Consider the following 11,735-nt stretch of genomic DNA (forward strand, 5'->3'; position numbering starts at 1 on the left):
GCGATTGCCCTTCTGTCATGCCACTTCCTCCATAAAGATCCCGGCGTGCGTCGAACAAAATCTTCGGACAGATTGGTCTATCATCTTGGACTTATGGCACATTGGACCTGTACGCTCAACGCATAGCATAGCATTGGATAAGCATTGAAGTTCAGCGTGATTACTAGGGTGTTGGGGTACTATCTGCAGAAATGTGCGAAATAGCGCGACCCTGTAAATGACTTGACAAGATTGTACCAGAAAAATCGGTTCTTTCCCATACCTCTCATCGAAGTCTCATAAATCATGGAACCATAAGAATTTGTTACACGCTTATGCATACAGAGATGGTTGGTGTCAACTGACCTGGTGCCGGTTCAGTCGCCGCTTCCTGATCCTCAAAAGTACCAATGTCGAATCTCACTTTCTCTGCTTCCGATCGCTATCCTTATCCTACAAGCGTCGACAGATATCTCATCAAGCATCATCATTGCTACAGTGCCGAAAATCAACGCTATATTCAGCGCCTGCACTCAGGCAAGCATGGGTGCCGCATCAGATGCTCGTGCGCCATTGGAGTCCACCACCAATGAGGCTCGAACCCCAACACCATCTCCACCCTCAGGCACAGCCAAAACAGGACCAATTCTTCGTCGTAAGTCAGCCACACAGGCTCTCGGGGCATACCTCGACTCATCAGAAAGCTATCCATCCCCTCACAACTCCATCTACGAAGCGCCCTTCGCCGCCAGCCAGGAGCACCTAGACAGCAGCGCGACAAATGATTGGGACAATGCTGGCTTGGGGAATATAAACCATCTCACAATGACGTCCAACCATGATGAATCGCCAGCCTGGCTTAACATCACTATGGATGCATCTGGCTCTCCAGTCCCCGCCTCATTCCTCCGCAGCACGGAGACAGCGTCCCCTGAAAAGCTCATGCATACGCCCCACGTCCTCTATCCTATCACTGAGCAATCCTCTCTTGCCACTTTACGCCCGCTATCTATAGTAGCGCACTCTTCAGCAGCCACCCTCCGCGCGCGCGCCTCCGGCCTCAAGCGCAAGTCCTTCTCCACATCCGACCTCCCACCATCTCCAAACCCCACATCCCAACGGCGCTCTCGTCCATCCTCTCCCGTGCTCACACCAATCCAACCGCGTCACCCACCACCAACCCGCAGCCCCACGCCTCCTGGTCTGCCCTCCTTCAACAAGCCCGAAGCTTCCAACTATCGCCTGCCACCTCCACCAGCACGCTTTCGTGACAAATTCCGTAGCCCCACCGCAGCTGAAAGAGAATGGCTAAAGCAGACGGTCGGCTTACCGAAAGGCGTCGTGATGAGAGGGGAAGATGGGGTGCTCGTGAGGGGAAAATTTACGCCGATTCGAAGTGGGCATTTGCCACCACAGAGGCAGGTACACGGTGTCTATGGACTGCCCACAACAGGATCTGAACAGGGGCAAAGGACGATGACGGGCGTGCTTACGGATGATCAGCCGCCGCGAGTAATAAGATTTGAGGACCGAGATAGAACTGCAAATCGCAATATAAAAGGCCGGGAAGGGCACACCGAGCATGGCGCAAAGCCGAAAAAAAAGACGGAAAGGGAGGAGAGGGCGAAGAAATGGCTGAAGAACGCGTACTGGCTCATCTTCTGCTGCGGGCTTTGCGAGGAGTGGGATCTGGCGGCTGACAGTCACCAGCACGGGGTTCGAAATATAGTAGTGAGGGGTGGAAGAGGGCGGCGTGGAGGCTGCTTGGGCCGATTATACCCCGGAGAACTGAGAAATTGGTAATAATTCGCTGAGTGATTAACATCGCTTCCGGTGGATGAGAGGCCTTTGGAATTGCTATGGGGTGAACCGTTGTATTGAGTCTACTAAGTACGTTAAGGACAAATAGCAACAGTACACCACGGATTATGGTGCATACCCTTAACAAGCAGACCAAGAACAATGGAAAAGCCAGCTAGAAAGCACAGACCCGACCGTCCATACCCAGTAACAACTCCCCGATCCCTAATATCCTCAGACATCCACTCATGGCCCATCCGAAGTCAACGAACACTCCTCAAGCCAGCCAAGATCCTTCATCGCAGACTCCTCCATGACCACATACCCCTGGCCCTCATCCCACGTGCAGTCACTAATAACGCGTCTCTCCCGTCTGCCGCCCACCCATATTTCCCAGACCGAAGACCCGACACGAAAGAGGGGTTGGGGCCTTTCCTGTGTCGGCGAATTCATCTGTCAGTCATACGCAAGCCCTGGCATGGGGATTCACCAATCTGGCGCGTAACCGGTTGAGGAGTGTACCGCTATTCTTGGGCTTTTGGGGCTTTGGGCCGTACCGGCGGGTGATGGGGTTGGTGTCCATGTTGAGTGGTTCGGTCATGACGTTTGAGAATGCGTTGAGATCTGGAAGATTTGGATACCGGGCTGACGGTTTCGTTGGGGAAGCAGGGCTGGTGTTGTAGAGGGTACTCATGGCCACCATGACTGCCGAGACGGATTCTCATCCCAGAGTGTGGCGCGCCCTTCTAAAAGACCGGCGTAGTTGAACCAGGACCCGGAAAGCAACCGCGACGATTTGCTGCGGGTTCATCGCGCTCGGCGGGTACGAGGTGAGATCGTTGGGTGAGTGCGAATGGATATTACGATCCCCAGGGGGTGTCAGAAGATTTGCATGACTGAAATCGTCCGAGAGCCTCCACACCATACCTGGAACACCAGGCGGCTCTACAACATTCACGGTTCCGAATGAAGAATTGCGGCAGACCTTAGCACCTCGTCTGATTCAACAGAGGCATGACCTTTCTCCGAAGCTAGCACCACCACGGTCGGCATTGTCTTCCTTGCTTGGTGAGAACATTTTTCCTGCTTTCACACCCGATCCTGCTTTATCGTTCCGGAAGGCAAGGCGACCAATATCATACGCCTGCGTGTCACAGATGCGCCAATTAGGCGGGTTTACTGCCTGAAAACCCGAAAGTCGTCTGTTTCAACTGCCATAAGTCAGGACGAGGTATAAGTAGGAAACCTCCTTTCTCTCTCATAGCTCAGCTACTATCATAAGGATAGAACACCAACATAACACCCAGAGAACCTTTATCATCGAATCGTCCCATTTTACCGACTTCCGTCATGTTCTCCATGAAGGCACACATGCAAAAGGAAACAGAGAAGCCGCCTGCGAGACTCCCCGAATCCTACTTCACAGGCCATCCCCGCAGGCCCCTAAATGCACCAGAGGAACATCCTCTACATAACAAAGATCAGAATGATACTGTGACACTAACAGCATCGTATTCTCCGCCCCGCCCCGGCCCGGTCTTCGACCTCATCGACTGTGTCCAGCTCACCCCTCCCTACGAATGCCCCCCATGCATGTTCGGCCTGATCAAAGATATGTATTACAGCGAAGGACTGAAACGCTGGATGTATCTTTTCTTCGACGGGAATCAGCAAATGGAGCTGGGATGGGTTGAGGAAAGCTGGTTAAGGCCCCGTGACATGTAACCTGCTCTGCAGGTGTTGGGTTTTGGCATAGCGGTTTTGCCAATGTAGTATAGCTGTTAGCGCTGTCACTGCATGTCTTCTCCAATGGAAACACGTTCATCCCGTTGGCATAGTGGAGTGCCAATCAACAATGCGCCGTTGTACCTTACCTGCAGACAATAGGCGTCGTGATCATAACCATGCGTGTCTACTTGCCTCATTTTCTTTAGACGCTATGCATATGGAATCAGTGATCCAGGCTGGTTTTTGAAATATTCGTTGAAAAAAACCCTTAGAGGTGGAGTGCGGCGACTACAGGGTCCTATGTGTGCTATGGGGTATTGATCTAGATCTAAAGGATCAATATTAGATTCATTTAGGAGACAAGGCAGAGAAAAGGATGGCTTACAACTGCCCAATGATTGGGAGCCCGGCGTGTCCAGAAATGGATGAAGCTGAGCCTTCTGGACTGATGTAGAAGTAGACAGAATTCTGGACTAGTGCAATATAGTGGGTACACCTCGTCTTTTAGCACCGAAACAAGACGGCTTTTGGTCCGCAAATTTTACGATCGCTGAAACCTCGAAAGGCAAGATACAGCCTGAAAGGGCGACCGCTGCCGAAGTTGTGCGGATGTTTATCTCAGTAGGCCCCATTTCTCACCCTCAGGGTTCATAATAAATCAACGGTGTGGCCAGACCCGCCCCTTTGCGAGCGCCTGAATACAGTACAATCCATGCCTTTCGAGGTGGGTTTCCTTGTCAGCCTAGCGACAGTTTTGCTCGATCGTGACTGGCCGCGCAGGTAGACGAAATGGACCGCTGCGTTTTATTCTATATCGCCACACCGGAAAAGAAGGAGCTGGGTTTGAGCCTATACCGCTATTGTCTTGAACGGGAGCACAGAAGAATGGAACGAGGCGTCAAACACGAAATGAAGGATCAACTATCACTGCCGCAAAGCAACATTCCCATCTGACTGGCACGCGTCCACGGTACCATACGGGAAAAGCAGAGCACCAGAACCATGCAAAAGCTTGGATCACAAAGGACGATTTAGGCAAGACGCTCGATCCGAGTCTTGACACAAGCTTGCGAACTCAACAGTAGACTTGGGCTGAGCGTGTCACGGCATTGATTTGCTGTCAATCTGGGGCTGAGCATCGGTGATTTCCTATGTTTCCTTACTTGTATAGGCGTTCCTTCAATAGGCCCTACTGGGATTCTCGTTCAACATGTCCTCTTTCCCGCTGTGCTTGAAATTCGTATGTAATCGCTTTTCCTTCTTTCCTGGTAGCTCAATAGATTCAAGGAGCTTTAAAGCACGTAGCTTTGCTAGACAGTATCTACGCGGAGAAAAAAGACGATCTTATAGAACGGTCGTTATAGGTTAGGTGCCGGCCGCTTGCCGCTTTACGACGCTTGGTCTAGCTTTACGACACTTGGTCTAGCTCACATGCAGATACCAGTGATATCCTTGGCAACAAATTTATGATACCTACCTACTCCGTGTCTGATTCACAGAATAACTGTCCGCTCTACTTTAACACCCACTTCCTCAGATTTTGAATAAGCACACAATCAGACTTGGGTTTTTGGTCTAGACATTAAATAGGGTCAGGTTTGGCTATCCTGTGTCTCGAAAATTCTTACACACGTTCACCAATTTTGTGACTCCGGGCGCAACACCATCGCAACCGTCGCCTAGACGCGACCGCACGTGATCCTTCTCTCAAAGGGCGACCCATCCCCGGCCTTCTCCACCTTATCTCCGTAGGTTATCAAGAGAAGATGCCAAAGACAAACAGCCCAGGAGCGAGCTCGCCCGTTATGCAAACCCCCAGCAAACGCACTAGCTCGCCCACCGGCGACCCCTCCGCACAACTGATCAGCGAACTCAGGGCCAGCGTCGAAAAACCAAAGAGCGAGCCCAAAGACAGCATCATCCGAACACCCAAGAGCCGCGGCACCAACGTGCACAGCGGCCTCGCGGGAATTTCGGTCACCAATGCCATGATGCGAGAAGAATCACCACCAACAGATGCCGCGATGGGCAGTAGGCACCACCCCTGGCTGCATTTGACTTCTTACGAGCTCTTGACTCTCCGAAAGCGCATGAAGAAGAACGCGATCTGGAAACCCAGCGAGACTATGGTCGCGGCTGAACTCATCGATCTCGGGCGCGGATTTGATAACTATCTCGCCGCGAAAAAGCAAGCCGAAGCAGAGGGGACAGAGTTCGTTGATGAGGCCAACATTGCGTCAACAAAGCCTGAGCTGTTTATTAATCCCACCACGCCCGGTGGAAGGCCAATCAATAGGGGCATGGTGCTTAATGCGGCGAAGAAGCGGAAGAGGGAGGGGTTGTCTGAGCTGGTCGACGATCAGAAAGAAAGTCTAAGCAAGAAGGTCTTGCAATCTTTCTAATGCGATGGTATTAGGGCTGTTGCCGATAGCCGACCGGTGTTCTGGACCAGCAAATACCACCGCGCGCCCGCGAATATGCCACTGTATGCGACCCGCTGTCTGTAATTCGGCGGACCCATTTATCATGTCAAGCTCGCAGAGAACCTCCGTTACTGTTTTACTATCCAATCCTTTTTCTCTTTGTGTTTTTCTGCATAGCCAGGAGTTCGGCGTGGACTTTACGATATCCTTCCTTACGGCTTTCGGTTTGAATCCTCGAAGTCTACACATTCATGATCCAGCATGAACCCTCACCTTTTACACGAGAATAATGCAACCACGATGGACTTGGCAAGCTCTGACCCTATTCTATCTCTTCACCACTTTCTCAACCGCAAGCCCGCCTGTCCGTATCGCCATCTCAGACAACACCTCAGCCCAAGAAAATTTTCAAGAACCATCACCATCGAACCGATCAAAACCCCCTAATATTGGACATGATCCATCACAAGCACGCTCTTCTACCCACCTTTATCACCGCGCCATCACCCCCGCCTTCGACTTCACCGGCCTTCTACCATCTCCTTACCCTCGAGCCAACATCCGCCATCCTGCCTGCCTCTTCGACTGGCAAACTAATCCCGAAGTCTCAGCCATAATCCTCAGCCTTGGCGACTTGCAGCTAACGGTTGTCTCTGAAGGGGCGGACGGTAGCCTGGAGTCTGGTGGCGTTTCTGGCAGCGAGCTGGTTTGTACATACGAACAAGGGTTGGTTAGCCCGTATCGAATTGTGTATGCGACTCGTGATTTGAGGTACGGTGTGCATGTTAGCCTCGAGATTGTGGGCCGCGCGTGGGAGTTGAGTCACGGGCCTCTGTGAGAAAGTGTTGGATCTAATGAATTGCATAATTCACCCAATGCTACGCTGACCCTCATTGATGCTAGCGACATCTCTTCGAGCTCGTCGCTACCCAGACCTAGTCAACGCTTTCCTTCCAACCCCAGCCTAGCCAACCCTCCCCAGCTCTAGACCAGTCCGTAAGCTCATCGCTACCCTCCAACCCTTTGCATGAAACCAAGTCAACGCTTTCCTTCTAAGCCCCCCCAGCCTAGCTAACCCTCCTCCCCAAGCCTATAGACCAGTCCGTAACAACCAACGGTCAAGCCGTCGATGATGAACAACGCAAGACCCCCCCCCCCATCGGTGTCACCACAGCCCGTATCAATGAGCAAGGATCCAACCAGGCAACTAACCCGGCGCTGTCAGGAAAAGAACCCGAGCTCCCATCCTCCGGGAGATAAGTTGCGCGATGCCAAAGGCCAGCAATTAATCTACTCCTCCATCCATACATCCATACATACGGAGGATGCAATACCACTCCCCACCCAAAACCCCCTGTCACACACTCCCCATCCCCCCACCTCCACACCCCTCATTCTCTCCCCAACCTCCTCCCCACTCTCCCCCCCCCTCATCAATGACACCCCCCCCAACCTCCCCCACCCCCCTTCCTCTTCCCCCCCCATCCTTCCTCCATTCCCCCCCATCCCCCCCCCCTCCCCCCCCCCCATCCCCATCCCCATCCCCATCCCCCATTCGCAACATCCCCCCCCGTCCACCCACGCCCCACGCGGCCACTGGTGCCTGAACGGGAATCCGTCCCGAGACGGCCCGACGCAGAAAGTCGCCGGAGAAAGCGACGGAGAAAGCGACGGGAAAGTCGACGAGCGACGGAGACAGCGACGGAGAAAGGCGACGGAGAAAGGTGACGGAGAAAGGACCGAGAAAATGACGGAGAAAGTGACGGAGAAAGTGACGGAGAAAGCGACGCAGAAAGGTGACGGAGAAAGGGACGGAGAAAGTGACGGAGAAAGCGACGGAGAAAGTGACGGAGAAAGTGACGGAGAAAGCGACGGAGGAAGCGACGGAGGAAGGGACGGAGAAAGCGACGGAGGAAGGGACGGAGAAAGGCGACGGAGGAAGCGACGGAGAAAGGGACGGAGAAAGCGACGGAGAAAGTGACGGAGAAAGCGACGGAGAAAGTGACGGAGAAAGGGACGGAGGAAGTGACGGAGGAAGTGACGGAGAAAGTGACGGAGAAAGTGACGGAGAAAGTGACGGAGACAGCGACGGAGACAGCGACGGAGAAAAGTGACGGAGAAAGGGAGTAAGGGGAGAAGGAGGATGAGGTGGGGTGGGGTGGGGGTGAGGAGGGCGTCGAGGGTGCTGTGCTGTGCTGCAGGCGGGGCGCTGGTGCTGTTTTGGGTGAGGGGAGGGGGGGGGGGGGGGGGGGGGGGGGGAGGGAAGGGGAGGATGGATGGATGGATGGATGGATGGATGGATGGATGGATGGATGGATGGATGGATGGATGGATGGATGGATGGATGGATGGATGGATGGATGGATGGATGGATGGATGGATGGATGGATGGATGGATGGATGGATGGATGGATGGATGGATGGATGATTGGTTAGAGTGTGGGTGGTTGATTAGAGCGTGGATGGTATGGTATGGTATGTGTGAGCGGGGTGGTGTGGGATGCGGGATTGAGGGGGGGGGAGAGGATATGGCCGGGGGGGGGATTGTGCGTCAGATACGGATGGGATGGGATGGGGAGCGATGCGCGGAGTCTACTCACTGTCACGGGTGCGTGATTTGCACATTGTCAACGTTTCAGCTTTTTGATCATAAAAAATACCTGGTATCTAATGCATTACGGAAATCGGATGTCAGAAAGAGGCTTGTTATAGAAAGAAAGGTATGGGCAACGAAGCCACGGAGGATTAAAGTGCTAGGTAGTTCATCGACGAGACTGACTGCCGTCTCTTAATTTCAAAGAGGCACCGCCAACGTTCTCCTTTGAGCTGCTCGTCTCTCCGTCTTCGGTTTTGCCGATCGAGCTGTATCGTGATCGATTCCCGGTCCCTCCACCACGAGGGTGAGGCGAGCGGTTTCCTCCTCCTCGAGCAACTGCTACTGGGTTGCGCCCGCGGTAGTTGGGAGAGACCCATTGTTGATACTCGCTCGAGCCTCTATTCCATTCCTTACCATCGCGTCGAGGCTCGGTACACTCGTTGACAATATGGCCTGGCTGACCACAGTTGTGGCACGTGCGAAGGTGTTTCGGAAATCCGTTTCCGGTTGAGAATGTCCTGTTCCCATAAGGAGACGCGCTCCTGGAGCGCCGTTGGTGACGGGGACTCAAGCTCCTACGTCGTAATCCTGGAGATCTGCTCCGTCCTTGTCGAGGTACGTATCGATCTCCTCTGACGGCTGATCCTTCTCCCTGAACGCTGGCAGGACTCGTTAGTGGCTTCTCGTTAGTAGCATGCCCATTAAGATCTGTTCGCGCGATCTTGTCAGCAGGCTGCATGCGCCTAGTGTCGAGATCATCTTCAGCATGTTGTCTCTTCAACATTGTTGTAGGTGTCTGGGGTGTCGGCAGTCCGGCCGATAACGCCGAGTCCTTGATCTTGATACCCACACTGTTAGCTTCTTTGAGGGGAAGGGGCGGAGGCGGCATCTTGGCTTGGACAATGGAGGCGCGACGGGTGACTTTGGGAGGAGTGTTGGCAGGCAGGACAGATTGCGCCCGCTTCAGCATTGACCTTTCTTGCAGCTCCAGCTGTTCCTCTCGTTCAAACTCTGCTTTTTGAACGTCAAGCGCCCTTTTCTTGCGAAACCAGGTCAGTCTTCTCTCGCGATGAGCTAGGTCATAGTATTCGGTCAACTCTAGCCAGTCGCTGATATCTTCGTCCCCATCAATGTCTTGCCCGGTGGGAGAAAGCATCACGGTGTCAATGTCGTGTTCGCCAGTCGCTGACTCAACTGTTGGCATTCGCGTGTCGATCTTGAGTTGGATCGCATCTGATTCATCTCTATCATTGGGTCCTTCAGTGGTTTGCGATGCTCGTGGTTCCGGTTCATGTCTGCGAACGTCTTTTGGTGACGAAAACACCTTGGAGCTGTCTGAGGCCTTCTTTGAAGCTGCTGCTCGTTGAGCCTCAAGATTTTTCTTATATTCCGCTGCTCTCCTGGCGTTATCCTCCGTGCGCTGTTGTCGACGTATCTCATCATCTGACAGCCTTCGTCGGGCGTCTCGCTCGACTTGGGCGAGATTGGCAGATGCTTGTGATGTTGATGGTCTTCTTGAATCTCTGTCGTCATCTCTAGCGTTAGGACCTCTAGCTCGATCCCACTCTCGATCCCTTCGTGAGTCTGGATAATACAAATCATGAGATCCTGCGTAGCCATTTTTCTGCTTCCACGCCTGCTGCTTGAGCTGTTTGTTCGATAATTTGGGGGACGGTGATTGTTCTGCTCTGGAGTGATCCGCCATCTTTGGGCCTGATTTTGCAGGCTCTGTTGCTGGTTGCTTAGATATCCTAAGAGGTTGATACGCCTTATGTACCTCATTCTGGCGCATTAGCTTTTCGTTCTTGTCTTGGTCAGCCTGTTTGCTCTCCTTGGCCTCTGTAGCTTTTGGGGATGGTGGAGCGACGGTTGGCGAGGGAGGACCGCTGTGAATCTCTCCTTCGGACATTTCAGAAGAGGAGTGGTTCTTCTGTAAGGCGGGGCGCATGTCTGAGACAGCAGGTTTTGTCGGTTTGACGTCGCTCATGGGTAGGTCTGCTGGCTTCTCAACACTTGCTCTGACAAGACGACTTCCATTCGTCATCTTAGCTTCTGACTTGGCAGTGTCGGCGGCGTTCCTGGCTTGAGCAAAAAGGTGTTCGAATTCGTCATCTTTGACAGGTTTACCTTGAGGTTGTCCTTGGGGTTTACTTGTAGACTTTTCATCGGCGTTTGTTGCTGCGGTGGCCTGCACCGCGGCAATTTTCAAATCATCTTCCGCTTTCGCCCTTGTTGTCAGTGCTCCGTTTATATGCAGCTCTTGGGCGTTGGTCTGCGTAGCGTTGGGAAGCTCGGCTCTATTCACAGCCGGACTTGCTCTTGGGGATGCTGTAGTCGAAGGCCTTTTAGCCAGGAGCTTCGCTCTCAGCTCCGCTGCACGCGCAGCGCTATCGTTGACCATTGGATACTTTGTCACCAACGCTGGAGTGGGGGCTACCGGGCCCTGTAGTCTGGGGTGAGGTAGAGTTAGTGGGGAGGACGAAGCGAGGTTGAGAAGCTGCCCGGGTTTAGCAGGTGGTTCGTGATTTGCTGCTTGCGTGTGGCTTGCTGATCCGCCGTTCTGATTGTGCTGTTGGTTCTTCTGCAGACTATTGAGTATCTCCGTATCATCAACAACCATAAGTGAGTCTTCGTCTTCGTCGTCTTCTTCTTCTTCCTCTTCTTGTTGGCCGAGAGCCATGTAGTCTTCTCCGCCATTGTGTTTCCAAGCATCTTGATTTACGGGCGACCCTTGGAATGGCACGTTGAAACTGTAGTTCCCCTGCCCACCATTCTGCCAAGCCGGCGTGTTGTAGAACGGCATACCAAAGGCTTGCTGAAGTGGTGTAGCGGGGGCAGTGCCAGGTGAAATCAAAGAGCCCATGAGGCCTGTAAAGTCATTGTTCGCATGTGGCGGTGGTGAGCCGTGAGATGTACCACGGTAGCCGTTGAAATTCTGAGACATCTCCATAAATCTTTTCAACAGGTCGCATTCATTGCCATTGAAGTGAGGATATATAGTATTTCAATCTGAGGGTTCTTTGATTTCGTCGGTATCCTCCTCAGGTAGGGTCCTTGTTTGAGAGGTGTTGACCAAGATTTGTCTGGTGCTTTCGAGAGGGGCATTCAAGGGTCTAGGCGTGTGCTCCTTTATTGATGATTTCCTGATTTTTCCGGCAGTAGCATGCGCGATTCAAAGGTTCTCGACAGCTCATGAAACAGCTGTAGAG

The 11,735-nt window shown here is 52.9% G+C and overlaps 4 protein-coding genes across 4 annotated transcripts; 2 read left to right on the forward strand and 2 right to left on the reverse strand.

The window, feature by feature from the left end:
• Positions 1-522: 522 nt before the first annotated feature.
• Positions 523-1,782, forward strand: HO173_003968 (uncharacterized protein; the record flags this gene model as incomplete). The annotated part of the gene is made up of 1 exon (XM_037305892.1): positions 523-1,782. One exon carries the CDS (start codon positions 523-525, stop codon positions 1,780-1,782), a length of 1,260 nt encoding a protein of 419 aa, XP_037167085.1.
• A 243-nt stretch (positions 1,783-2,025) lies between these two features.
• On the reverse strand, positions 2,026-2,482 carry HO173_003969 (uncharacterized protein; the record flags this gene model as incomplete). Its single annotated transcript, XM_037305893.1, has 2 exons — positions 2,026-2,214; positions 2,270-2,482. 2 exons carry the CDS (start codon positions 2,480-2,482, stop codon positions 2,026-2,028), a joined length of 402 nt encoding a protein of 133 aa, XP_037167086.1.
• Positions 2,483-3,129: 647 nt separating this feature from the next.
• HO173_003970 (uncharacterized protein) lies at positions 3,130-5,909 on the forward strand (the record flags this gene model as incomplete). The annotated part of the gene is made up of 2 exons (XM_037305894.1): positions 3,130-3,493; positions 5,260-5,909. The coding sequence occupies 2 exons, from the start codon at positions 3,130-3,132 to the stop codon at positions 5,907-5,909; spliced, it is 1,014 nt and encodes a 337-aa protein (XP_037167087.1).
• Positions 5,910-8,692: 2,783 nt separating this feature from the next.
• HO173_003971 (uncharacterized protein) lies at positions 8,693-11,476 on the reverse strand (the record flags this gene model as incomplete). The annotated part of the gene is made up of 1 exon (XM_037305895.1): positions 8,693-11,476. The coding sequence occupies one exon, from the start codon at positions 11,474-11,476 to the stop codon at positions 8,693-8,695; it is 2,784 nt and encodes a 927-aa protein (XP_037167088.1).
• Positions 11,477-11,735: the final 259 nt, after the last annotated feature.

The sequence above is a fragment of the Letharia columbiana genome (genome assembly GCF_014066305.1).
Source record: "Letharia columbiana isolate WasteWater2 chromosome Unknown Sc0000010_s0, whole genome shotgun sequence".
In the NCBI taxonomy this organism is placed as follows: Eukaryota; Fungi; Ascomycota; class Lecanoromycetes; order Lecanorales; family Parmeliaceae; genus Letharia; species Letharia columbiana.